Source organism: Narcine bancroftii, chromosome 8, assembly GCF_036971445.1.
Source record: "Narcine bancroftii isolate sNarBan1 chromosome 8, sNarBan1.hap1, whole genome shotgun sequence".
Classification (NCBI taxonomy): Eukaryota; Metazoa; Chordata; class Chondrichthyes; order Torpediniformes; family Narcinidae; genus Narcine; species Narcine bancroftii.
The window spans coordinates 67,356,096-67,383,006 of record NC_091476.1 but is presented as its reverse complement, the minus strand read 5'-3'; the positions used below and the strand labels follow the sequence as shown (position 1 = coordinate 67,383,006).

At 50.6% G+C, this 26,911-nt stretch overlaps 2 protein-coding genes across 3 annotated transcripts; one reads left to right on the top strand and one right to left on the bottom strand.

Moving 5' to 3' along the window:
• Nucleotides 1–692: 692 nt before the first annotated feature.
• On the bottom strand, nucleotides 693–8,805 carry c8h11orf68 (chromosome 8 C11orf68 homolog). 2 transcript variants are annotated; one of them, XM_069893952.1, is made up of 3 exons: nucleotides 8,552–8,805; nucleotides 7,699–7,822; nucleotides 693–2,857 (listed from the first exon to the last, which is right to left on the bottom strand). In XM_069893952.1, the coding sequence occupies exon 3, from the start codon at nucleotides 2,839–2,841 to the stop codon at nucleotides 2,110–2,112; it is 732 nt and encodes a 243-aa protein (XP_069750053.1). In that variant the 5' UTR covers nucleotides 2,842–2,857; nucleotides 7,699–7,822; nucleotides 8,552–8,805; the 3' UTR covers nucleotides 693–2,109. The 2 variants fall into 2 exon arrangements, with proteins under 2 accessions (XP_069750053.1, XP_069750054.1); XM_069893953.1 differs by having other exon boundaries at nucleotides 8,563–8,805.
• Nucleotides 8,364–26,769, top strand: LOC138740813 (dr1-associated corepressor-like). The gene is given in 8 exon segments (XM_069893954.1): nucleotides 8,364–8,813; nucleotides 17,687–17,759; nucleotides 19,244–19,337; nucleotides 20,628–20,695; nucleotides 20,698–20,746; nucleotides 24,245–24,341; nucleotides 25,365–25,444; nucleotides 26,163–26,769. Coding segments are annotated over 8 exon segments (645 nt in total). The 5' UTR covers nucleotides 8,364–8,771; the 3' UTR covers nucleotides 26,305–26,769.
• Nucleotides 26,770–26,911: the final 142 nt, after the last annotated feature.

Here is a 26,911-nt window from a genome sequence, read left to right as displayed (position 1 = left end):
TGTGCAAGGGGCGTTGATTGAGCAGATGACCAGAAGCTTTTTACCGACACGAGGGAGCATCGTTTTAAGGTGCTTGGGAGTAAGTACAGGTGGGGATGTAAGAGGTAGGTTCTTCACAGTGAGTGATGGGTGGAAGGAAAGTACTGCTGACAATGATGGTGAAGGCAGGGACTAATAGGATCTTTTAAGAGACCCTTAGATGGAACTGAGAAAAATGGAGGGCTCTGCCATTGGGAAGTTCTAGGCAATTGTCAGAGGACATTATAGGATTCAGCACCACATGATGGGCCAAAGAGCCTGTACCATGCTGTTGATTGCATACGGAGAGTGTGGGACGAGCTGTCAGCTGATTGCAGGCTCGATTTTGACAAACCAGGATGGGAGAGGCCCAGAGGGATATGGTCTGGATGCAGGTCATTGGGACGAGGCAGAATAATAGTTTGGCAAAGACTAGATGGGCCGAAGGGCCTGTTTACTGCAGGTGCTCCCCTACTTCTGATGCAGTCTTTCAATGGTTCGAACCGTACTTTCAATTTCAAACTCCAATCCGCTCCCGCGCTTGTGATTATGTGACACGCTGCTCTCTCAGCATCATGTGAGAGTATCGTACTCTCCTGTGATGCTGACTCAACCACGCTCGCCGTGTGATCACGCACACGAGTTAACAACCCATCATCTTTCCATTAAGGCATTCAAAATTTAATTATAAAAAAATGGTAAGTGCGGTGTTCTTTTTCAACTTGCGATGGGCTTGGCAGGAACTCCCCCCCCCCACCCCCCCCGCTCCCCCCCACCCCCCAAGCATACGTTGGGGAGCACCTGTACACCAAAGGAGGCTGGAGAAACTCAGCTGCTCACGCAGAGTTCTTCATGGCAAAGGTAAACAACCAACATTTCGGGCCTGAGCCCATCAGCGAGCAAGAACCAGGCAGGCACTGGAATAGAACGGCAGAGGGTGGGAAGGGGGGAGGGGCACAGGCAAGAGGTGGATATGGGGTGTGGGAGGGCGCAAGGGAAAGAAGCTGGGGAGTGATGGGGGGGTAACTAAATGGAGAGGGAAAGAAAGGAGACAGAGGGAAGGAGGGGAGAGAGACAAGGGAGGGGCCTAACAGAAACTGGGAAGAGAGAGAGATGAGGGAGGGAACCTAACAGAAACCAGATAAGTCGATGATTGCTGGGTCTTCAGGACTTGAGTTACAGGGAAAGATTAAACAGGTTAGGACTTGATTCCTGGGACTGGAGAAGAATGAGAGGAGGTTGGATGGAGGTTTACAAAATCATAAGGGGTGTAGACAGAGTTCTGAAACCGTACACATAATGAGGGACAATTAAAACAGTGGTTTTCAAACATCCACATCCCACCTTAAGCAATCCCTTACCAATCACGGAGCACCCATGGCAGAGGGAATTACTTAGAGTGGGATGTGAGTGGAAAGAAAAAGTTTGAGAACCACTGGTTTAGGGGGGAAAGGTTTTGGGGGAACATTAGGGGGAATTTCTTCACTCAGTGGCATCTGACATCGTGGATGCGGGCTCGATCTTGTGTTTTAAGAATAAATTAGATGGGAGTGGTTGGGAGGGTGACGGAATGGGAGCAAGTCAGTAGGACGAGTGGAATGATGTTTTGACACAGTCTCAGGCTAATACGGTTCTACGAAGCTGATGCCATCTGGGTTGGAAGGTGCCCAGACAGAATATCAGGTCCGTTCCTCCTCCATGGGTGGCCGACATTTGGGAGGTGGGGGCGTGGAATTGGGATGGGTTGGCCTCCAGGAGATCTCTGCCATTTGAAGGTGCTCCGCGAAACGATCTCCCAGCCTGCATCCAGGTCTCGCTGCCGGAGACGGGGAGATCCGTGGTAGGGGGGGTGGGGGGGGGGGGGGGGCTCAGGCCTGAAACTTTAGCTTTTTTGCATCTTTAGCGTAAGTGCCTCTGCTGAGTTCCCCAACATATCCAACCTGCAGACCTCCTTGTTTTACCTATTTCTGTGTTGTAGTGTTTCAATGGCGACAAGACACCGAGGCCAATGTCCATTTCTTTGATTGTTTTTTTTCTCTCTGTTAAATCTGTACATTATTTTTTTTAAACTTGCAGGCAGGATGGACGGAACTAGGTCAACTCCTGCATGCTCATCTTGTCCAGGATGCGGGAACGGCGGGGAATGCATTCTAGGTCGTAATGGCTCTCGTAGATGGTGGGGCACAGCTTCCAGTGGTTGCCTCGATACAGGCCCAGGTGCCTGTAGGCGTCGGGCCTGTAGGAGAGTGGGCACTTGATGCCGAGGGAACGAATGGTGGCGTCCAGGCCCACCACCTGTGCCAGGTCAGTGAAGTCATCGCCGGGCACGCAGATGACGTGTTGGGTGCCCGAGGGCGGGCAGAGGGGGCTGACGGCAGCGGCGGGCAGCCTGCCGTCCAGCACTGCCCTGGCCACCCTGCCCCAGGCCTGGTCCGCCTTGAAGCCCGTGTCCAGCCGCATCAGCCACCTGCCGCCCAGCACCCGCCGGTTCTGCGCCAGCTCCCACACGCTCTGGTGGGTGACGGCCCTCCCGCTTGACAGCAGCCTCTCCCAGTCCTCTTGCAGGCCAGCCGCATCCCCCGGCTCGGCTGGCGGTGGGCTGCCCGGCCCGCGGACGGTGACCCAGCCTGTCGGCAGCTCAGCGCCCTCCCCTGGCCACCTGGACGGCCTGTTGCTGTCCAGCCAGTCATCGAACTCAGCCCGGGGGGTCTTGCGCCCGTCAAAGACTGCCCAGGGCTCCATGTCCCAGGCCAGGGCCTCGGCCGCATAGTCCTCCTCCTCCTGGCACTCCTCAGGCGCTTCGTCCTCCTCGCGGTCACTCATCCTGGGGCCGGGAACCCTGCATCGAAGAGAGGATGAGCCGTTCATAAGATATAGGAGCAGAAGTGGGCCGCTCAGCCCGTCGAGTCTGCCCTGCCATTCCATCATGAGCTGATCCATTCTCCCACTCAGCCCCACTTCCCATCACCCTGACCATTCAGACACCTATCAATCTCTGCCTTTAATACACCCAACAATCTGGCCTCCGCAGCGGCCCGTGGTAGTAAATTCCAGAGGTTCACCACTCTCTGTTTTAAATGGACACCCTTTGATCCTGAAGTTGTGCCCTCGGGTCCTGGAGTCCCTTACCATGGGAGACAACTTTGCCACATCTATTCTGGATTCGTGAGGGCCCTGGGCACCAAAGCCCTGACCACATCGGGAGGTTTGGACCTGGAGCTCAGGTTGCCGATGGTTTGAACTGGAGTCTGTGCGGCTGCAGGAATCCATGGACACTTGGTGTCTCTGAAATGACTCGCTTTTGCTGCTCCTTCTCCGATTGTTGGGTGCACCAGGCAATGCTCATGAAGACTCTTTGTTCGTCAAATAGCAAAAGTTGAGGAAGGTCATGTATATTATGTGTCAATAAAAGGAGACTTGAACCTTGAAGTATTTAGCTTGTTGTCGTTACAGGAGGAAGTCAGAGGAACACGACCCAGTCCTCATTGAGGGCTCAGTAGTGGAGAGGGCCAAGGAATTCAAATTCCAGGGTGTCAACATCTCCGAGGATCTGTCCTGGAGCCTCCACGTTGATGCAATCACAAAGGCTCGCCAGTGGCTAGACTTTGCCTGAGGAGATTCGGTTACATCACCAAAGACTCTCGTAAACTTCTACTGGTGGTACTGTGGGGGAGTATTCCACCTGGTTGCATCACTGCCTGGTACAGAGGTGCCAACTACCAGGACAAGAATAAACTCCAGAGGGTTGTTAACTCGGCCTACAACATCACAGGCACCAGATTTCACTCCATCGAGGATGTCTACATGAGGCAGTCTTAAAAAAGCAGCCTCTATCCTCAAAGTCCACCCAGGCCAGGCCCTCTTCTGCTACCATCGGGGAAAAAAGTACAGGAGCCTGTAGATGGGCACAAAGACAGCTTTTTCCCCTCCACCAGCAGATTTCCGAATGATCAATAACCACAGCCTGACTTTTCATGCACTATTATTTTTTATTTTTTAAACTAATGTTGTAAGATGGTTATAATATTAATGTTTACACTGTGATGCTGCCACAAAAAATTTCATGACTTGTTCATGACATTAAAGCCTGATTCTGAACTTGTGAACCGATGGCCATTTGGAGCACACATACAGTTTTGGGCTCCTTTTTTAAGGAAGGATATGCTGGCATTGGAGAGGGTTCAGAGAAAAGGGATTAGTGTACAACTGTACAGTAGAAGGAACTTTTCACGGCTCTTGGACTGTACTCCTTGGTGTTCAGAAAAACAATGGGGTGGGGAAACCTCAGAAGCATCTCGGATGTTGAAAGACTCAGACAAGGTAGATATGACAGAGAGGATCACTGGAGTCTCCCTCCCCTCCACCCCTTCCTTAAAAAAGGAGCCCAAAACTGTACCCTGTACTCCAAATGAGACCTCACCAGCGCCTTATCAAGCCTCAACATCACATCACTGCTCTTGTATTCCTGTTCCTCAAGATATAAATTTCCCTTCTTCACCATCCGCTCGACCTGGGGGTTAACCTTTAAGGCAGTACCATTTGGAAAATGCATTGTTCCCAGGAACCCACTTTTGAAAAAACTGGACTGGGTCTGGACCTTCAAAATCTTTCAGAAGACCAACTATCTTAACATTATTCTTCTGACTCAACCTTTTTCTTTCCACTCACATACCCCTTTGAGTAATCCTGATACCATCAGTGCTCTGTGATTAGTAAGGGATTGCTTAAGGTGGGTTGTGGGTGGAAAGAAAACCACTGTCTTAATCGTCCCTCATGGACTTGTTATGTGCATCGTTTCAGAGCTCCTGAAGGAAATGGGCCAATGACAATTTTTCTCAAGCCAAATATTTCAGTAACCATCGGGTCTAGAGCACTGATTCTCAACCTTCCCTTCCTATCCACATCCCACCTTAAGCAACCCCTTACTAATCACAGAGCCCCGATGGCAGAGGGATTACTTAAAGTGGGATGTGAGTGGAAAGAAAACGGTTGAGAACCTCTGCTTTAAAGTATCCCGCACAAGGACTCCCAAATCTTTTTGCACCAAAGAATTTTGAATTTTCTCCCCATCCATACAATAGTCGCCCCTTTTTATTTCTTTCTACTAAAGTGCATGACCGAGCACTTTCCAAGGTTGTATTTTCATTTGCCACTTCTTTTCCCTAATCTATGTAAGTTTACAGCCTTTCCATTCCTTCTTCACTATCTGCTGCTCCACTTACCTTGGTGTTACATTCAAGGGTTTTCTTCCCCCCCCACCCCCAGTACAGAGCATAGAATAATCAACCACAGTACAGGCCTCTCACCCTATGATGTGAGCACAAGAACATATAAACAGGGGCAGGAGTCAGCCATCCGGCCCGTCGTGCCTGCTCCCCCGTTCAATGAGATCACGGCTGATCTGATGATCGGCTCATCTCCCACCACCTGCCTTTTCCCCATATCCATTAATTCCCCTACTCTGTAAAAATCTATCCAACCTTGTCTTAAAGATATTTACTGAGGTCGCCTCCGCTACTTCAATGGGCAGTAAAATCCACAGGTTCATCCACCCTCCTCATCGCTCATCCTAAAACTACTACCCTGAATCTTGAGGCGATGTCCCCTAGCTCTAGACTCCCCCACTATCTTGCCTTTCATAATTTTATACGTTTCTATAAGATCCCCTCTCTTTCTTCTAAATTCCAGCGAGTCCAGCTCCAGACGACTCAATCTCTCTTCATAGGCCAATCCTCTCATCCCTGGAATCCACCTGGTGAACCCCTCTGCACCAACTCCAAAGCCGGTCCATCCTCCCTCGAGTCAGGAGACCAGAACTGCACATAATTTCTCCAGATGCGGCCTCACCTATACCCCTCACTTGTCTCAGCATGACCTCCCTGCTCCGAAATTCAATGCCTCCAGCAATGAAGGTCAACATTCCATTTTCCTTCTCAATACCTGTAAACCCACCTCATGCACAAGCTCTCCCAAGTCCTTTTGCACGGCAACAGGATTCAATCACTTGCCAATTAGGAGATTCCCACTAAGACAGTGGTGAGGGTAAAGTTGGAGTGTTGTCTGTAGTTTCAGTCACCTACCTAGAGGAAAGGTATCAATAAGATTGAAAGAGTGCAGAGATGTTGCACTGGGATGTTGCTGGGTCTTCAGGAACTGCGTTACAGGGAAAGGTTAAACAGGTTAAGACTTCATTCCCTGGAGCGTAGAAGAACGAGGGGAGATTTGATAGAGATATTTAAAATTATGAGGGGCAGAGACAGAATAAATGCTTCCTTCCAAAGTGGATAACATCACATTTACCAACATGTATAGAAAATCCTGTTTGAATGAATTGGTAAACTGGAAGTGAGGCAGATTCCCTTGTGCCAGAATAACTGTAGGTGGCCATGCCTCTTGCTGTAATTATGTTCTCATGTTTTGCAAAGCAACAGTAAGGCACTTGGAAGCTGTCTTTCAGATTTATTGTTAGAGTATATACATCACATACAATCCCGGAGATCTTTTTTTTCCCCTGTCGGTAGGTAGAATTATTGGCAGTGCAAAAAAGACTGCACAAATGTAACCAAATAAACAAATTAAACAAACTGACTGTGCAATGCAGAGGAGAGAAAAAAAATCAATAAGGTGCAAAAATAAGGGCCCTTAAACAAGTCCCTGATTGAATTTGTCATTGAGGATTCTGATGGCAGGGGGGTAGCAGCTATTCCTGAACCTGGTGGTGCGAGTCTTGTGGCACCAATACCTCTTTCCTGATGGCAGCAGCAAAAACAGAACGTGTGCTGAGTGATGAGGATCCTTGATGATCGCTGCTGCTCTCTGATGCAGCGTTCCCTGTAGACATTCTTGATAGTGGTGGTGGGTGGGGTTTGTCTGGGATGTTCTTGGCTGTGTCCACTACCTTTTGCGGGGCTTTCCACTCAAGGGTGTTGGTGTCCCCATACCAGACCACTATGAAGCTGGTCAGTGCACTTTGCACTGCACCTCTGTAGAAATTCTCCAAGGTTTCCAATGTCATACCAAACCTCCGCAAACTCCTGAGGAAGTCGAGCCGCTGTTGGGCTTTCTTCATGATGTCATTGGCGTATTGGGTCCAGGAAAGATTCTCCGAGATAGTGACTCCAAAGAATTTAAATTTGCTCACCCTCTCCACCTCTGATCCCCCCAATGATCACTGGATCATCCACCTCTGATTTTCCCTTCCTGATGTCAACAATCAGCTCCTTGGTTTTGGTGACACTGAGTGCAAGGTTGCTGTTGGTGCACCGTCTGGCCAAGTTTTCAACCTCCTTCCTGTACGCTGATTCATCCCCCCTTTTTATACAACCCTCCACCGTGGGAACCTCAGCTAATTTGTCGATGGTGGTGTTGTCATTCTGAGCCACACAGTCATAGGTGTAAAGTGAGTAGAGCAGGATGGTTTAAGAACATGCTCCAGAGATTGTGGAGGAGATATTCCCACTGATTGTTGCCTGGAGATGAGGAAATCCAGGATCCAATTACACAATGAGGTGTTAAGTCCCATGTATTGGAGTTTGATGATCAATTTTGAGGGGATGATGCATTTTTAAAAATGCGGTTAAATGTATAATTTGTGTCCATTTGTCAAGTGTTCAAAGATCTACTCTAATGTGGAAGGAGAGTGGGTGGGGGGGGAGGGGGTTTTTTAAAACCTCGACTCACCACTAATTGGCTGGCTGCTTCTGGGGCCAAGTCCTCTGTTGTGGCCAGGAGACCCTTGCAGGTTCCACTCCCTGAAGGCGGAAGGTCAGCAGAAGGATAGCAGAGGTCTGGGGTCGATCTTCACCTGGAGGGAAGTGACATGGATCACGTGCACAGCCAGCGGCACCATGGCCAACACCCCGAGCGACATTCAAACCCACCCCAAACCAGGTGCTGATTAACGAAACACAGTTTGAACAGGTGCAGTCATACAAGTCGTTGGGGAGGCCAGATTTGGAGGATTGTGCACAATTTTGGTCACCGAACTGCAGGAAGATTATCGATAAGATAGAAAGAGGGCAGAGAAGATTTACTAGGATGTTGCTGGAACTTCAGGATCTGAAGGGAGTGGGTGTCTCCCTAGTATCCAATCCATGGGAGAAGGGAGCATCTCCCTAGCAACCGTCACCATGATGAAGGGATCGCCTCCCCAGCAACCAATCCACGGGAGAGGGAGCGTCTCCCTAGCAACCGTAACCATGATGGAGTGGTCGCCTCCCTAGCAACCGTAACCATGGTAGGAAGGTCGTCTCCCTAGCAACTGTAACGAGTGGAGGGGTCGTCTCCATAGCAACCAATACACGAGAGGAGGGGCATTTCCCTAGCAATCCTCACTATGGGTGGAGGGATCGTCTACCTAGCAACTATCACTATGGGTGGAGGGGTCGTCTCCCTAGCAACCGTCACGATGGGTGGAGAGGGCTCGTCGCCCTAGCAACCGTCGGGTGGGTTCCCCCCCCCCCCACCCCGGCCAGGTATCGCCATTCCCCGAGCCTCGCCGCAGCGCCCGCCCCTCGCTCCGTCTGCCCCTCACCTCCGCCTCACCCGGCGTCGGGCCCGCGGCCCCGCTCGGAGTCGGCCGCAGTCAGGAGTGGGGGAGGAAGGGAGGCGTCCGAGCCAGGCAGCGCGCTGGCCGCCTTGCATCACCCGCCCCCGCGCGCCCGCACCCGCCGGAAGACCCTGCCGGCGGCGCTCCCGCCGTGTCGTCACAGCCCGTCTCCCCCGTCCACTGCCACCGCCTCCTCAGGGCCGAGATGCCGTCGAAGAAGAAGAAATACAACGCCCGCTTCCCGCCGGTGAGTGGGGGCCCAGGGTCCGGGACAGACCGGAGGGGGTCTGGATTCTGGGGCGGGTCTTGGGCCTCAGGACAGGTTGAGGCGGCTCGGGGTCCGGGTCGGGGTCTGGGGTCCGGGATAGGCCGGGGTCTGGGGCCCAGGGCCCGGGCTCAAGGAAGGGGTGGGTGGGGTGGGGTATCGGAGCCCGAGATCTGGGATGCTCCAGGTGGTGGTGTTGGCGGTGGCGATCTTGCAGAAGTGCAAGGATGGGTCTGAGGGGAGGGCAGAGACTGGGTTGGAGCACGGGGATAAGGGGGGGTGGGAGGGAGTGTTGGGAGGTGGGCTGGTCAGGCAGGGTTTGCTTATTGGGGTGGGGAGGCTGGTGAGGGGGCGGGTGGAGAGGTAGGGGGATGGTGAATCTGGTGAGGGGGCGGGTGGAGAGGTAGGGGCGGTGAGGCTGGTCGGGGAAGGGTGGAGAGGTAGGGGCGGTGAGGCTGGTCGGGGGAGGGTGGAAAGGTAGGGGTGGTGAGGGGGAGGGGAGGCTGGTCAAGGAGTGGGGTGTGAAAAGCTGGAAGGCAGATACTGGGTGAGTGACAAGTCCCTGGATGAACAGTCATGGGTGATGGGCCCAAGGTTCTTCTTATTGTCACGTAATAATACATTAAAAATGTAACATACATGATAGTCTTCAACCTTTCCCTGCCATAAGGCAAACAAAGAATTGCCGTGAGATTGCCCAGCGCCCCTAACAATAGTAGAAAGAGAAGCAAAAGAGGATCCCTTCAGATATACCTTCATCAAGGTTCTTGAATGGAATCGAAGGACTTTAGGAAGCTTGTGTTGAAAATATAGGATACCACCATATTGTAAGAGGCAGGATCTTGATGGAAGTAGAGATATGGTGTGAAATGTCAGAAGTACAAATTCTCACACATGAGTCTCTTTAAAGTTGGTGACACGACAAGCTTTATTTACAAGTCTGCAGAGTTGGACTCAACTGGCTTCTCGCCAAGTCAAGCCCTGATACATACAATGCATTGATTTTTATACCTTTTTTGCTTGTCCTTCCCCTCCTCTTTAACACTGTTTTAATTGGTTAGTTTTTGCAAAATCATTCTAAGTACACTTGCATTTGTAATTATCATGTTAGTCACGTACACTACGAACTCTACACACACTAAATTCTGTTTTTCACTCTTTTATCAATCTTTGGCTCCTACATGTCTCTCTGTGACCATGAAAGATCTCTGTTTGTTATAACATTGTCCAGCTAAACTTTTATGGTAAGCTCCCTGTCTATTCTGGCTTCCCCTTTTATGATTAATTATCACATTTTAACTTAAGCCCTTTTTAACCTAAATTCTCTATCTATAACATGAAATATCCAACAAAGAGGCAAAGCTAGAATTTAATCGTCAGTAGGGTGATTTGTGTATAAAATTCCACGTGGAGAGTCACAGTGAAAGACCGTAGCAGAAATCGGCTCCTCGGCCCAGCAAGTCTGCCCTGCCATTTAATCATGAGCTGATCCATTTTCCCCACTCAGCCCCACTGCCCAGCTTTCTCCCTGTATCCTTTGATGTCCTGGCTCATCAAGAACCTATCAATCTCTGCCTTGAATACACCAATGACCTGGCCTCCATAACCGCCTGTGGCATCAGATTCCACAGGTTCACAGCCCTCCGGCTGAAGAAATTCCTCCACATCTCTGGACATCTGCAATCTTGAAGTTGTGCCCTCTTTCCCTGGACTCTCCCACCATGGGGAAACAACCTTTCCACATCTATTCTGTCCACATTTGAAATGTTTCAATGAGATCCTTCTTTATTCTCCTAAATTCCAAAGAGTACAGCCCCAGAGCTGTAAAACGCTCCTCATGTGATAACCCTTTCATTCCCAGAATCATTCCAGTGAACCTCCTCTGAGCTCTCTCCAGTCTTAAATGAGGAGCCCAAAACTGCTCACAATTCTTCACGCGAGGTCTCACCAGTGCCTTATAAAACCTCAACTTCGGATCCCTACTTTTACATTCTAATCCTCAGCAAAACAAGTTTGCCAGCCTGAACTCATCCTATTTGCCTGCATTAGATCATCCATAACTCTCCAAACCTTTCCCCTCTGTGCACCAGTCTAAAAGTCAAGTCAAGTTTACTGTCATCTGGTTGTACAAGTACAACCCAATGAAACCACGTTCTCCGGTCCTCGGTGCAAAATGCGCAGACACACGACCAGACATAGCACACATACATACAGACAGACAATAGTGTAGCATATAGGAGCAGGGAGGTGATGCTGCAGCTGTTTAAGGCATTGGTGAGGCCAGGTTTGGAGTACTGTGCTCAGTTTTGGTCTCCAAATTATAGAAAGGATATAGGTAAGGTGGAGAGGGTGCAGAGAAGGTTTACAAGGATGTTGCCTGGCTTACAGCATCTGGAATACAGGGAGAGATTAGGAGACTGGGACTTTATTCATTGGAACGTAGACAACTGAGAGAGGACTTGATAGAGGTATTTAAAATTATGAAAGGAATAGATAGACTAGACTAAAGACTAGACTGCCCTTTGGGCAGGGGAGGTTGGAACAAGAGGCCATGAGTTAAAGGTAAGGGGGCAACACTTTAGGAGAAATATTAGAGGTGGCTTTTTCACTCAGCGAGTGGTGGCAGAATGGAATGAACTTCCGAATTAGATAGTTGCATCAGGGTCCCTTCTGTCATTTAAGGGAAGGTTGGATGTGTACATGGAGGTAAGGGGGTTGGAGGGTTATTGGCAGTGAGTGGGAGGTTTGAGCTAGTGGAATTGTTCTAGTGAACCGGTGTGGACTCAAAAGGCCAACATGGCCTGTTTCCACTCCATAAATGGTTATATAATATATCTTCTTCTTTGGCTTGGCTTCGCGGACGAAGATTTATGGAGGGGGTAAAAAGTCCACGTCAGCTGCAGGCTCGTTTGTGGCTGACAAGTCCGATGCGGGACAGGCAGACACGATTGCAGCGGTTGCAAGGGAAAATTGGTTGGTTGGGGTTGGGTGTTGGGTTTTTCCTCCTTTGCCTTTTGTCAGTGAGGTGGGCTCTGCGGTCTTCTTCAAAGGAGGTTGCTGCCCGCCAAACTGTGAGGCGCCAAGATGCACGGTTTGAGGCGTTATCAGCCCACTGGCGGTGGTCAATGTGGCAGGCACCAAGAGATTTCTTTAGGCAGTCCTTGTACCTTTTCTTTGGTGCACCTCTGTCACGGTGGCCAGTGGAGAGCTCGCCATATAACACGATCTTGGGAAGGCGATGGTCCTCCATTCTGGAGACGTGACCCATCCAGCGCAGCTGGATCTTCAGCAGCGTGGACTCGATACTGTCGACCTCTGCCATCTCGAGTACTTCGACGTTAGGGGTGTAAGCGCTCCAATGGATGTTGAGGATGGAGCGGAGACAACGCTGGTGGAAGCGTTCTAGGAGCCGTAGGTGATGCCGGTAGAGGACCCATGATTCGGAGCCGAACAGGAGTGTGGGTATGACAACGGCTCTGTATACGCTTATCTTTGTGAGGTTTTTCAGTTGGTTGTTTTTCCAGACTCTTTTGTGTAGTCTTCCAAAGGCGCTATTTGCCTTGGCGAGTCTGTTGTCTATCTCATTGTCGATCCTTGCATCTGATGAAATGGTGCAGCCGAGATAGGTAAACTGGTTGACCGTTTTGAGTTTTGTGTGCCCGATGGAGATGTGGGGGGGCTGGTAGTCATGGTGGGGAGCTGGCTGATGGAGGACCTCAGTTTTCTTCAGGCTGACTTCCAGGCCAAACATTTTAGCAGTTTCCGCAAAGCAGGACGTCAAGCGCTGAAGAGCTGGCTCTAAATGGGCAACTAAAGCGGCATCATCTGCAAAGAGTAGTTCACGGACAAATTTCTCTTGTGTCTTGGTGTGAGCTTGCAGGCGCCTCAGATTGAAGAGACTGCCATCCGTGCGGTACCGGATGTAAAAAGCGTCTTCATTGTTGGGGTCTTTCATGGCTTGGTTCAGCATCATGCTGAAGAAGATTGAAAAGAGGGTTGGTGCGAGAACACAGCCTTGCTTCACGCCATTGTTAATGGAGAAGGGTTCAGAGAGCTCATTGCTGTATCTGACCCGACCTTGTTGGTTTTCGTGCAGTTGGATAATCATGTTGAGGAACTTTGGGGGACATCCGATGCGCTCTAGTATTTGCCAAAGCCCTTTCCTGCTCACAGTGTCGAAGGCTTTGGTGAGGTCAACAAAGGTGATGTAGAGTCCTTTGTTTTGTTCTCTGCACTTTTCTTGGAGCTGTCTGAGGGCAAAGACCATGTCAGTGGTTCCTCTGTTTGCGCGAAAGCCGCACTGTGATTCTGGGAGAATATTCTCGGCGACACTAGGTATTATTCTATTTAGTAGAATCCTAGCGAAGATTTTGCCTGCAATGGAGAGCAACGTGATTCCCCTGTAGTTTGTGCAGTCTGATTTCTCGCCTTTGTTTTTGTACAGGGTGATGATGGTGGCATCACGAAGATCCTGAGGCAGTTTACCTTGGTCCCAACAAAGCTTGAAAAACTCATGCAGTTTGGCATGCAGAGTTTTGCCACCAGCCTTCCAGACTTCTGGGGGGATTCCATCCATACCTGCTGCTTTGCCACTTTTCAGTTGTTCGATTGCCTTATATGTCTCATCCAGGGTGGGAACCTCATCCAGCTCTAGCCTTAGGGGCTGTTGAGGGAGCTGGAGCAGGGCGGAATCTTGGACTGAGCGGTTGGCACTGAAAAGAGATTGGAAGTGTTCTGACCATCGGTTGAGGATGGAGATCTTGTCGCTGAGGAGGATTTTGCCGTCTGAGCTGCGCAGCGGGCTTTGGACTTGGGGTGAGGGGCCGTACACAGCCTTTAGAGCCTCGTAGAAACCCCTGAAGTCGCCAATGTCCGCGCTGAGCTGTGTTCGTTTGGCGAGGCTAGTCCACCACTCATTTTGGATCTCCCGGAGTTTGCGCTGAAGATGGCTGCATGCGCGACGGAAGGCTTGTTTCTTCTCTGGACAGGACAGCTTTGTAAGGTGAGCCTGGTGGGCAGCTCGCTTCTTTGCCAGCAGCTCCTGGATTTCCTGGCTGTTTTCGTCAAACCAGTCCTTGTTTTTCCTGGAGTAGAAGCCCAGTACCTCTTCAGTGGATTGCAGTATGGTAGTCTTCAACTGATCCCAGAGGGTTTCAGGGGACGGGTCCGTGAGGCGGGTTGCAACGTCGAGCTTTGCTTTGAGGTTTGCCTGGAAGTTTCCTCTCGCTTCGTCTGACTGCAGGTTTCCAACATTGAACCTCTTTCTGGGGGCTTTATTGTTCCTGGGCTTTGGCTTGAAGTGAAGGTTGAGCTTGCAGCGAACCAGCCGGTGGTCAGTGTGGCATTCCGCGCTAGGCATGACCCTGGTGTGGAGCACATCTTGTTTGTCACTTTCTCGCACCAGGATGTAGTCCAGGAGGTGCCAGTGTTTGGATCGGGGATGCATCCAGGTGGTCTTAAGGCTGTCCCTCTGCTGAAAAAGGGTGTTTGTAATGACAAGTCGCTGTTCTGCGCAGAGCTCCAACAGGAGGCGCCCATTGTCGTTGCACTTGCCGACGCCATGCTTGCCCAGGATTCCTGGCCAGGTTTCTGAGTCTTTGCCGACACGAGCGTTGAAGTCGCCCAGGATGACAACCTTGTCGGCTGTAGGGGTACGTTGGATGAGGTTGCGCAGGTCGGTGTAGAACTTGTTCTTTTCTGCTGGTTCCGCCTGGAGGGTTGGAGCATAGACACTGATGAGGGTGATGTGACGCTTGTTTTGAAGTGGGAGTCGCATGGACATGATTCGGTCCGAGAGGCCTGTCGGAAGGTTTTCGAGTTTGGAGGCAATGAAGCTCTTGACCATGAAGCCTACTCCAGATAGGCGTCGTTCATCCGAAGGCTTGCCAGACCAGTAGAGTGTGTAGCCCGCGCCGCGTTCTTGGAGGCTGCCTACATCTGCCAGGCGGACTTCACTGAGAGCGGCTATGTCGATGTCAAGTCTGAGGAGTTCATGTGCAATGAGGGCAGACCGACGTTCAGGTCGGTGGCTGTCAGCCTTGTCTAGCATGGTTCTGATGTTCCAGCATGCTAGCTTGAGTTTGTGAGCATCTTTTGAGGGGGAGGACGTGGAGGGGGAGGACGTGGAGGGGGAGGACGTGGAGGGGGAGAACGTGGACCTGTCCTCGGGCCTGCGCAAAGGAGCTTTTAGGTGGAGTGCAGTGCGCGCAGTACTGGCCCCACCCTTTACACCCATGGTTCGTGTGCCGTGGCCAAGCAAGCTGGGACGTGGCAGCTTATATTTATATAATATATAAACAAACAGCAAATAAACATCATAATTCTACCCACCTCTTCAGCCACCCCTCAGCCCTCTTCACTCCAAGAAAGAAATAGTCCCAGCCTCTCTTTATACGGTCAGCATAGCTTTCAGTACGATGTTTTTACAGTGCCAGTGAACTGGGTTCAAATGTCTGTAAGGAGTTTGTATGTTCCCTCTGTGACCTCTGTATTGCACAATCAGTTTGTTTACATTTGTTATCTGTTTACAGTTTCATTTGTTTACATGTTTTATGCTGTGTCCAGTTTATCTTTTGCACCACCAATTAGTGGCAATTCTGCCACGTGTGCAGGGAAAAGGAATCTCAGGGTTGTATGTGATGTCATGTGCTTACTCTGACGATAAATCTAAAATCTGACGATGGGGTGAATAGACTAGGGAAAGACTGGAGAGGGTTAGAAGCCAAGGGGGGACCTCATATTGCCACTTGGGTAAAGATGGACTGTTTCCCAGCGTAGGTAAATGTAATCGTGAGGTAATGTTGCTGTTCTATGGAACTCTGCTTAGATCACACTTGGAGTGAAACACAAAGGTTTGCCGTGTATTAAACGCTGGATGAACTCTTGACAATACATCTGAACTACAGGGTTGATAGTTAATTGGTCACATGGGTGTTTTTGGGGCAGGGCGCTGGGCCAAAATGGAGCAGCATGGTTAGTGCAACGCTGTTTTAGCGCCAGCGAACTGGGTTTGAATCCAGCGCTGTCTATTAAGGAGCCTGTATGTTCTCCCCGTGACCTGCGCAGGTTCCCCCCCCCCCCCCCCGACCCTTCAAAACGTACAGTTATTGTCGGTGAATTGGGTGTAATTGCGCAATGCCGGTTTAAATGGCCAGAATTGGCTTCTCCCAAGTTGTAAATACATTTTTTTTAAATAACTCCTGCCCCCTTGTCCCTGTATCCTTTCTGAATGGCATTCTTCCCGTGGCTGGGTGACCAGAAAATCATCACTCCCTGAGTTCTCTCACCAAGCCAATTCGCAAGCTTCCCAGGGATCTAATTTTCGGTCCAGGCTATCATGTGAGAGCTTGTCAAAATCCCTTGCTAAAGTCCACTTGGTCACCTCTTCAAAAAAAAACCTCAAGCCAACTTCAGCACCAGCTTCCCGGGTTCGAATCCAGTGCTGTCCATAAGGAGTTTGTACACCTGTTACCGTGCCGGGTGGCTACATTTTTTTTAAAAATCCAGGAGACGTGATTTCCTCTGAACAAAGTCAATCACCAATCTCTCGCAAACAGCAAGAACCTCGAAAGGACTCAGCAGGTCAGACAGCAGTGGTCAGGCAACATTTGATTGAGACCAGTGTGTCCCTTATTGTTCCTGTCTCCGGGAATCCCCACTATCAAGAGTGTTTAAATTATATTTTTCTTCTTTTAAAATATCTTTGTTGAGTTTAATTATAAAAAAATTACACATATTGATCCAATACATATATTGAAAGATTAATAAGAGACAAACAATTTGTACTGGTCCAAAAATACTGAAATAATACAGATTATTACTCCTCTTGATCAAACCTCTTTTATAAAAAATATCTCAGAAAAAGTTTAAAAATAGAAGAAAGGGATCAAGAAACTCTCTCTCTCCCCCTCCCCCCTCCCCCCCCCCCCCCCCCCCCCCCATTAATCAAACCCTTCCTCTAAACAAGGCTTGCTTGTGTATCTGAAATACTTAGGAAACAAAAGATGACGTTCGAAGACAACGTCGTGCTTTGTTACATGAATGCGCCCAACGTCTTGTAAATATATTCATTTTTAAGATCTTTAACATGATCTCATTTTTTTTCTAAACTTTGCAAGGACATGACCTCCTGCAGCCATTGAGTATGAGTAGGTGGGGCGCTGTCTTTCCATTTCATCAGAATTCCCATCTAGGTATCAATGAGGTGAACGCTAAAATTCGTTCCTGAGACGAGGTCAGTACTATATCCTTGTCTTGAGAAAATCCAAATAGACCAACTAAGGGGCATGGATCTTGGTTCTAATTTGACCCCCAAAAAAAACTGGTGAAGTTTGAAAATAATTTTATCCAGAAATCCAAGGCAAGTCCAGAACTTGTGTATCTACAAAGCCTCGAAAATTTTACATTTTTCGCATCATGATGCGACGAGAGAGGTGCGGAAGATTGCGGGCTGGGTGCGGGTCAATGGGACTAGGGGAGAGAAGGTGTTTGGCATGGACTAGAAGGGCAGAACTGGCCTGCTTCTGTGCTGTGATTATTATATGGTTAATCAATATCAGCATAAAAGTTTTGTCATATGTGCTCTATGCACCATTTTGAACTGAAATAAACAGTGTCACGTGCAGAAAGAGGATTAATTAATCAAATTTAAAACAGTATCCCAGTCCTCGCAGACATGGGCAGAAGGTAAAAACTCCTTACAGACAGCACCAGATTTGAATGCTGGCCCCGTAACAGCATTGCGCTCAACACTAGGCCAACCATGCCGCCCAGAGTCTAATCTGGGTGAGGGAGTCTGGGTCCATTTCTTTGTGTTGGGTTATTGACCCTGATTGTAAACTCTGCTCGTGGTCCAGGCCAGGATAAAGAAGATCATGCAAACGGATGAAGAGATCGGAAAAGTTGCTGCTGCTGTTCCCGTAATAATCTGTATCCTCCCGACGAGCCCCATTGGGTGGAGAGAAGGCCCCGGCTGGGATCAGGGTCCTGGATTCCCCTTCCCCAAGGGTCATTCTCCATCACCCACACTGAACCCCAGATGAGATCATAGTCCGAGCAGGAAACTGTGTGTGGGTGTTTGAGCACAGGACATGCCAGCACACTACAGGCCCTTCTGCCCACGATGCTGTGCCAGCCTACGTATAATACTCCACTGCAATCTACTGTATCATCCCGTGTAATTGTTGAATGATTTGGACCACTTTTTCAGGCCAAAGAAAGGAGGGGGTGGGGGTAACTTCGACACGGATTTTGACCTCATTAAGTACCTGCATCGATCAAGGCGCCGGGGGCTCGGACGGCTTGCAAGTCCACACTCAGGGCTTGGACGGGGCAGGCCAGGAGCTCAGATAGGCGAGTGACTGAAGCTTCGGGAGCTCGGTAGGCAGGCGACAGGCCAAAGGTCCTCCATTGGGGCTTCGGGCAGATGAGGTCAAATTTTACATGGGTCACACAAAAACACCCGATTTTTTTTTTTTTGGTCAAAAATGGGGGGTGGAGGGGTGACAATTACATGAGTATTTATGGTATGTTTTCTCTCCCTCTGACCCATGGCCCTCTATTTTTCACATATCCAAAAGTGGCTTTTGAACGTCTCTATTGTACCAGCCTCCACCACTCACCACATACAGTGCACCCCACACACAAACAACGTATATACATAGTGATCCAAAGTAAATCTTTATAAAAATAATTCACGGGTTTCTAAGATTGTTCATCAGTCACACAACCTGCGGGGAGAAGCTGTTTCCCAGCCTGACGTTCCTGGTTATTTTAATGCTCCAGCACCTCTTCCTTGAAGGTAGGGTCTCAAAGATACTGCGGGCCAGCTGGTAAGGGTCCTTGATGATTCCCTGAGCCCTCGTTAAGTGCCCCTCAGTGTGTGGGTGAGGGGAGGTATAGAATTGTGGAGCTGGTGGGCGGCGAGGGGAAAGGTGAGAGAATAAAATGGATCAACATGAATGTTACAAGTGACAGTGACCTGGGTCCAAATCTAGCACTGACTGTAGGGAGTTTGTACGTTCTCCCTGCGTCTGCGAGGGTTTCCTCCCACCCTTCGAAATGTACGAGAGTTGTAGGTTAATTGGTGTATTTGGGTGGCACGGGCTTGTAGGCTGGAAGGGCCTGTCACAGTGCTGAACGCTTAAATTTAAAAGTGGGTACTTGATGGTTAGTGTGGGTTCAACAGGCCAAATGGCCGTTTGCCTGTTCTATTTGCAAGGCGTTAGGGAACAAGTCGAGCAACATGCCTCCGTAGCCAGCAGTCCGCGGCCTCCCATGGACACAGTCCACCGCTCCCTCCGGGCAGGTTGGGAGAACGCACGCCATTGTTGCTCCTTGATAGGCCGCAGTCGACACGTTCGGCGCACGCAGACCGGGTGCCAGGGAGGATTTCCTTAACGTAGATCGGCCAGCCCGAGCATTGGAGCTGTTCCTGGACTCGCTGCTAACCAAGGCTTGTCACGTAACCCAGTCGAGGAATGCCAAGACCATGACAACATCGCACCTGTGAGTACTGAGAGTTTATTGTCATACACACAAGTACAACATACAGGTGCAGGGAAATTCTTCCTCACTGCAGCATTAAAAATTACTACAATGTGCCAGGACAGGAAAGGAAATGTAAAAGATATTTAAATAAATATTCACAGTTGCAGTTAGTGGGAGATGGGATAGTAGGGAGAGGTTACTCTGTGTCTAATCCCTGCCCAGGGGTGTGTGATGGGATGGTGCAAGGAGACCTTCACTCCATGACTAATTCATGGTTTGTGATGGGACGGTGCACAAGGGAGCTTCATTCAGTGTCTAATCCGTCAACCGGGGTGTGTGACAGGACGGTGTAACTCCATATCTAATCTCTGCCCTGGGGGAGTGTGTCAGGACCGTGGAGGAGGAGCTTTGAGCCCCTGCCTAGGAGTGTGTGACGGGATGGTGTAGAGGGAGTTTCACTCTGTGTCTGATCCTTCCCCAGGGGTGTGTGACGGAACAATTTTGGAAGATGCTACTCTGCATCTAATCCCTCCCGTGGGTGTGTGTCAGAATGGAGTAGGGGGAGGTTCACTCCATGTCGAATGCCTGGTTTATGACCAGATGATGTAGAGGGAGCTTCACTCCATGTCTGGACCCTCCCCGGGGTGTGTGATGGAATGGAGTAGGGGAGCTTTGCTCTGTGTCTAATCCCTGGTTTGTGACGGAATGTAACTTTGTGTCTAATCCCTCCACTGGGTGTGTGACAGGATGATTTTGGGGGAGTTTACTCTGTGTCTCATCCCTCCCCGGGGGTGTGTGACAGAACGACAAGGGGAAAGGTTACTCTGTGTTTAATTTATCACCAGAGATGTGTGACAGAATGGTGTAGGGGGAGCTTAATTCCATGGCTAATACCTGGTTTATGACCAGACAGTGTAGAGGGAGCTTCACTCCATGTCTGGACCCCATCTTGGGGTGTGTGATGGAATGGTGTAGGGGGAAGCTTCACTCCGTGTCGAGTCTAATCCCCGCCCTGTGCTTGTGTGAGGGCATGGTGTAGGGGGAGCTTCACTCTGTGTCTAATCCTTGTCCTGGGCATGTGTGACAGGACATTGTTGGGGTGGGGAGGGGGGTAAGGCTTCACTCCATGTCTGGTTTGTGATGGGATGGACCCATTATAGAGGACGGTGTATGTATATTTTGTCTTGTGTACAATTTACAGTTACCAGTAAGTGGTGATTCTGCCTGGCCTGCAGGAAAAATCTCAGGGTTGTATGTGATGTCATGTATGGACTCTGACAATAAATCTGACCCTGCACTTGTAACCAGGAAGCAGTGCATCGAGCTGGAGCAGCAATTCGATTTCCTAAAGGATTTGGTGGCTGCCGTGCCAGATATGCAGGGGAAAATGAGGATATCCACACGGAAGGGGACAAGGCTCCTCGCAGGTTAGTCCCGAGGAGTCGCCATGGGTCATCTGCTCCCTGACGTTCCCACTGGGGGGGGCCAAGGGAAGAGGCTTTATCCCCACCCACTCCTCCACCAGAGGTTCAGGTGAGGTAAAGCCCGGGATGGGGGGGGGGGGGGGGGGGGGGGGGACTGGCCCTTTGGCCCGACTCATCCATGTTGACCAGGGATGGTAATTTTTTCGACCCCCCCCGCCTCGTCCAGGTCCAGGGCAACGCTCTATTCTTCAGCAAACGTATCGAAAGGAATGGAGGACTCGGACACTAAAGTACTCCGTTATTACATGCAAGCTTGACGTGAGGTCTGTCCGTCCCCCTCTCCCCCCCAATAGGGGAGCCAGGAGCTCTCCGAGCGTACAATTACATCGGTTTGTGTACCCCTCCCGCAATCTGACTTGACAAATCCAAAAAAAAAGTCTCCCATGTGACAAGTAGTACCCTATCAGCATTAAATGACAAGCTAATTGCATCGTGGCACGATGCTGTTAGAGCGCCGGTGATCGGGACCGGCGTTCGAATCCTGTACTCTGCGAGGAGTTTATACGTTCTCCCTGTGTCTGTATAGGTTTCCTCCAGGCACTTCAGTTTCCTCACACCCTTCAAAACACTCCGGGGTGTGGTTGGGGGTGGGTGGGAATGATTGTGGGTTCATTGGGAGGCATGGGCTGGTAGGAGGGCCTGTTACTGTGCTGTATGTTTAAATTAAATGTGAACCAATCACATAACCAGGTTCCCTTTTCCTCAGGCACTTTTTGGCATGTCACCTGAATGGGGGGACTTCAGGCTGGGGGAAACTTACTAAAAAAATGTCAAACAAACTATTAGCGCATTGCTCAGATTACATGACTTTGTTCAGGCGCTTGCCTCCACGTAATCCAGTGCCTACCTGATCTAGCCTGGACATAGCCCATAAGCCTCCCAACCTTTCCTCTATATGCAACCATTTTCCTATTCACACTGCTGATTACACATGGGTCGAACCAGGTAATTTACTGGGCTCGTACCCGGTAATTGCGTGGGGGGGGGGTGGGGGGGGGAACCTCCCAACCTGGCAGGGCAAGTTCAATTCTGACATTTGGTCGGGGCAAATGTCAGACCCTGGCTGAGCTAACTCACTAATTGCCTTCTAGCCATGTGAAAACACAACCTGCTCTTGCATTGTCACCACTGGAGGCAGGGGAGCGCACCCCCACCCCCCCCCCCCCCCCGTCCTGATTAACTAGATAAACCATGGTGCAGTGGGAAAGGCTCCAGCATGCCTGGTAGGTTCTCCCGCTTCCTATGAGGGTTGGGCGGTGTGAAAGGGGGCTAACTGTCTTCACAACATTGGAATTGACCCACCAATTCCCCTGGCAGCTCCTTCCACACAACCCACCGCCATCTGTGCTCAGAAAGGGGCCCCTCAAAACCCTTTCTCATCTTGGCCCTCTCACCTAAAACCTCTGCCCCAATCATCTAATCTGAGTCATGCCCCTGGTGATTTGATAAACCTCCGTCAAGTCGCTTCCCCCCACCACCCTCACTGTTGAACACTCCAGGGACAAAAGTCCTGGCCTGTAAGTTTCTCCTTATAACTCCGTTCTCATGAATCATTTCGGCCCCCTTTCCAACTTCAAGAGCAGGGATGTGACGCTGAGGCCTTATAAGGAACCGATGAGACTTTGCTTGGAGTATTGTGAGTCATCTTGGGCTCCTCATTTAAGAAAAGATGTGCCAAACTTGAAGGTGATTCCAGGAATGAGGAGCATTTGACAGCTCTCTCTCTTGGCCTATACTGGTTGGAATTTAGGAGAATGAGGGGTTGGGATCTCATTGAAACATTTCAAACATGAACAGAGTAGATGTAGGAAGAATATTTCCCATGGTGGGCCCAACTTCAAGAGCGAAGGGTATCCGCTTGGAACAGAGATGTGGAAGAATTTCTTCAGCCGGTGGGGGTGGGGGGGAGGGGTGAATGTGTGGAATTTGTTGCCGCAAGCAGTCGTGGAGGCCAGGTCATTGGGTGTATTTACGACAAAGATTCTTTGATCCCCTGGTTCGTCAATCACAAATGGATAAATTACAACAGTCCTACAGGCATGTACTGACTAGCACACACCTTAACACTGAGTCTCCAGCCTAGAGTGGTGCTTGGATTCCTTCTCAAAGGGGTGGTTGGGGAATGAGAGCCACCTGCTCCACAAGGCTGGCTGGAGGGGGCAGGTCAGGTATGGACAAAAGTGGATGAAGGGAGTAGGAGCCAATAGAAAGGTGTGTGCTTAATTGTGGACTGGCTACGCTTGATTGACATGGGGAAATGACTCAACCTGCTTGGTCAGATGATCCTCCAGCTGTAAGCACATGGAATATCCTCTTCGGAGCAGTTTCCTGTCTGATCTGTTAGATAATCCTCCAGTTAACAGATCCCTCGAAGATCTGTGTGGCCGATTAGAAAAGGGACGGAGGCAGGTTTCCTTTTCTGCAGTGATCATTGGGGATGGAGAGGGCGAGCAAATTTTAAGTTCTCGGGAGTCACTATCTCAGAAGACGTTTCCTAGACCCATCACCCCAATGGCACCATGAAGAAAATGTGTCTCTATACTCCCTCGAGAGTTTGCGGAGGCGCAGTATGATGTCGAACACTCCGGCAAATCTCCAGCGGTGCAGTAGAAAGTGCGCTGACCAGCTGCATCACGGCCTGGTATGTGGGGGGGGAACACCGATACCCCGGAGCGCAAAGCCCTGCAAAAAGTAGTGGACACAGCCCAGGATGTCACGGGAAAATCCCTCCCCGCCGTCGAGAACGACGGTCCTGCCATCGGAGAGCAGCAGTGATCATCGAGGACTCACACTTCCTTCCCCCCCCCCCCCCCCCCGGCACACTTTCTGTTCTCACTGCTGCCCTCAAGAAAGAGATGTAGGGCCATGAGACTCGCACCACCAGGTTCAGGAACAGCGGCTACCCATCCACCATCAGACTCCTCAAATACAAACTCAATCAGGGACTCATTTAAAGTCTTACTTGTGCACTTTATTGTGTTTTTTTTTAAAAACTCTGTATTTGCACAGTCAGTTTGTTTGCATGTGTGTGTTGAGTTTTTTGCTCTGCCAATTCTGCCGCACCAGCAGGAAAAAGGATCTCCGCGTTATATGGGATGTCATGTATGCACTTTGACAATAAATCTGAAGTTGTAAGTTCTCAGGAGCCACATTGCAACGATGCACCAAACCGCTGCTTTTAGCAATGCTGTTGAGCAGTGGATAATGGTCTTGGGGGAGTTGGGCACGCGGTATCTCCGAGGCTTGTGGGCTGATTCACAGGTCTGTATGTGTCCTGCTGACAAGATGGACATGAGTGGGTGCTCTCCCCACCGAAGGGAGTCATCGGTGGGGCTCTGCCGGAAGGCTGTAGGGACAGCGGGGTGGGAGCAGTCGCATGGGGCAAACGGGGTGGTATCCGCGCCTGAGCTCACGCCCAAACTTGATTTCCTGTCACTCCAGGGGTAGGAAAGCCGGACCGGGCCGCAGGAATGCCAACGGAGGGGCAGGGGCGAAAGGCAAGGACAAGAAGCAGTCCAGTACGGAGTCGGAGCAGGAGGTGAGGGTGGTTCTGCAATCCAGTCGGTCTGGTCTGCTCCAGCTCCAAATCCAGTCCGCTCAGGCAGCTCCAGTGGACTTAAATCCAGTCCGGTCCCATCAGATTTGGGTCTAGTCCAATCCACAGGCTATTAGGGGCTGGACCACTCAATCTACCGTCCAGTCCCATTGGAATTGGATGCAGTCTGGTCCAGTCAAATATGGTCCTATTAGACATGGCCAATGTGTTCCATTCAGACTCCTGCCACTGAGATTTCAATCCACTCCACATGGGATCAAGTCCTGGTCCGTTCCCCTCTGGTTACTCGGAGTTCAGTCCACATGGGATCCGGTCCTGGTCTGTCCCCCCTCTGGTCACTAGGAGTTCAGTCCAGTCCACACAGGATCTGGTCTTGGTCCGTCCCCCTCCGGTCACTTGGAATTCAGTCCACATGGTATCCGGTCCTGGTCCGTCCCCCATCTGGTCACTCGGAGTTCAGTCCAGTCCACACGGTATCTGGTCCTGGTCCATACCCCTCTGGTCACTGAGGAGTCCAGTCCACAAAGGATCCAGTTCTGGTCCGTCCCCCCTCTGGTCACTTGGAGTTCAGTCCACACGGGATCCAGTCCTGGTCTGTCCCCCCTCTGGTCACTTGGAGTTTAGTCCAGTCCATACATGAGCCGGTCCTGGCCTGTCCTCCTCCATTCACTCGATGTTCTTTCCCTGAACACAACCCTGTGAAACCAATTGAGAAGGGCCGGCGAAGGGTTTGTTCATCTCAGCGGAGATGCCCCTGGACTTCCCTGCAGCAGCTCATTGGCCTCAGGTGAAGGGTGCAGCTGCAGAGCCCTGTCCCACTTCTCCTTCCCCCACCACCGTGAGTAGGTAACGTGGCTGCGATGCCCACTCTGGGTGAACACCGAGGTCGACAGGCCCCACTTGATGCCTCGCGCGGTGGAGGAGCGCTGGCTGACTCCAGGCAGAAGTGAGCAGAATCTCATCCCTTCCCACTCTCCCCTTCCCCCCCACCCACCCACCCAACAGGACGAATCTGAAGACAGCGAGACAGACGAGGAGGTGGCTTCTCGCTCCAGCACAGACAAAGCTGGCGACCAGATCCAGAGGTTAGTGGCCACGGGGGGGAAATCTGCCCGGTTCGGGCCGCGATGCGGTCTGGTCAGACTGCGCTCTGTTCCGCTCGGACCAGGATCCGGTCCGGTCCAGTCACACTGGGATCCAGTCTGGTCCGCTCAAACCATTGTACACTCGGGCTCCAGTCCACTCAGACTATATTCCAGTCCGGCCGAGCGGGCAGGCGCCCATTGCTGTCTCTCCACTCATTCCCCACCATCTCTCCAAGGAAAAGCTTGACGGCGAGGATAAATGGGAGTGTGTGCAGAAAATGCGCAACGTCACCGAGACTGGGAGGCTCGTTCGAAGAAACCCTCTCCAGAACATCGGCGGTTGAGGGAGTGGTGGGTTTATAAATCAGAAGACCACGAGGCGTAACGGCCATTCAGCCCATCGAGCCTGCCCCGCCATTTAATCATGAGCTGATCCATTTCCCCATAACCTTAAATATCCTGGCTGATCAAGAACCTGTCGATCTCTGCCTTCATGGTCTTGTGGCGATGGAGTGGGGCGTGGAATCGAGGTGGTTGACCGCTGGCAGATCCCCGTCAAAGGTTCTTCTCAGGGTTATGCGATGCCCCCATTGGTTTAGCGAATAGAGCAAAGGTGCTCAACCATCTCCCAGTCTGCGGCCAGTGAAGAATAAATAGACGCACCTGTTCCTGTGTTTTATGCACCCGAAGCTCTGAACCTTCCTTTTCTTTCCTCCAGCCCCGAGTCTGCCTTCAGCAGTCCGCCGCCGTCGACGTTGCCGATCCCCATGTTCCCGCCGGCAACGAACGCCCTGTCCATGCCTGCCCGCGTCCTGGTGACCCACGCCCAAGATGGCGAGGACGAGGACTACGACTCTTAGCTCAGGGCTCAGTTGCGTTTCGCCCGGTGGGTGGCCAGGATTTTTATCCCCAGCGCGAGCGAGAGTGCGTGTACATGCGTGAACTTCCAGTTCCCCACAAACCCTTCTTTTCCCCCCCCACCCCCAAAAGATTTTATTTTCATATTATTTCCTCTGTGATTGGTTTTGGATTCACACTCTCTCTCTTTTGACCTCCCATTACACTCGTTTTATTGACCGCCCTGAAGTACGGTTCTTAAATCGGTTTTATCCCCTTGCCATTATCGCGGAAATTGCCTATCCCTCCCCAATAAATAGTCCTTCTTAAAAATAAAAAAGAGGTCGAGACAGATGAGAAGGGGAAGGAACAAAACTGGGCCTTGATACAAAGGCATCGGCCCTCGCATTAAGTTGGCCACTTTTTTTCTTCATTTTTAACTTTAAATATTGTGCAAAATAAAGTTTGGAAGAAAGTAACCTCCTAAATCATTTTCCCCTCATTGATTTTAAGAGTTTTTTCACTTCCCCCCACAAAAGGGCGCAGCGGTTGGCCCAACGCTGTCACAACGCCAGCCAGGGTTCGAATCCCACGCAGTCCGTGAGGAGTTTGTACCTTGTCCCTGTGGGT

Excerpts from the sequence above, each read along its gene's own strand:
- c8h11orf68 (XM_069893952.1), bottom strand. The coding sequence starts at position 2,841 with ATGAGTGACCGCGAGGAGGACGAAGCGCCTGAGGAGTGCCAGGAGGAG.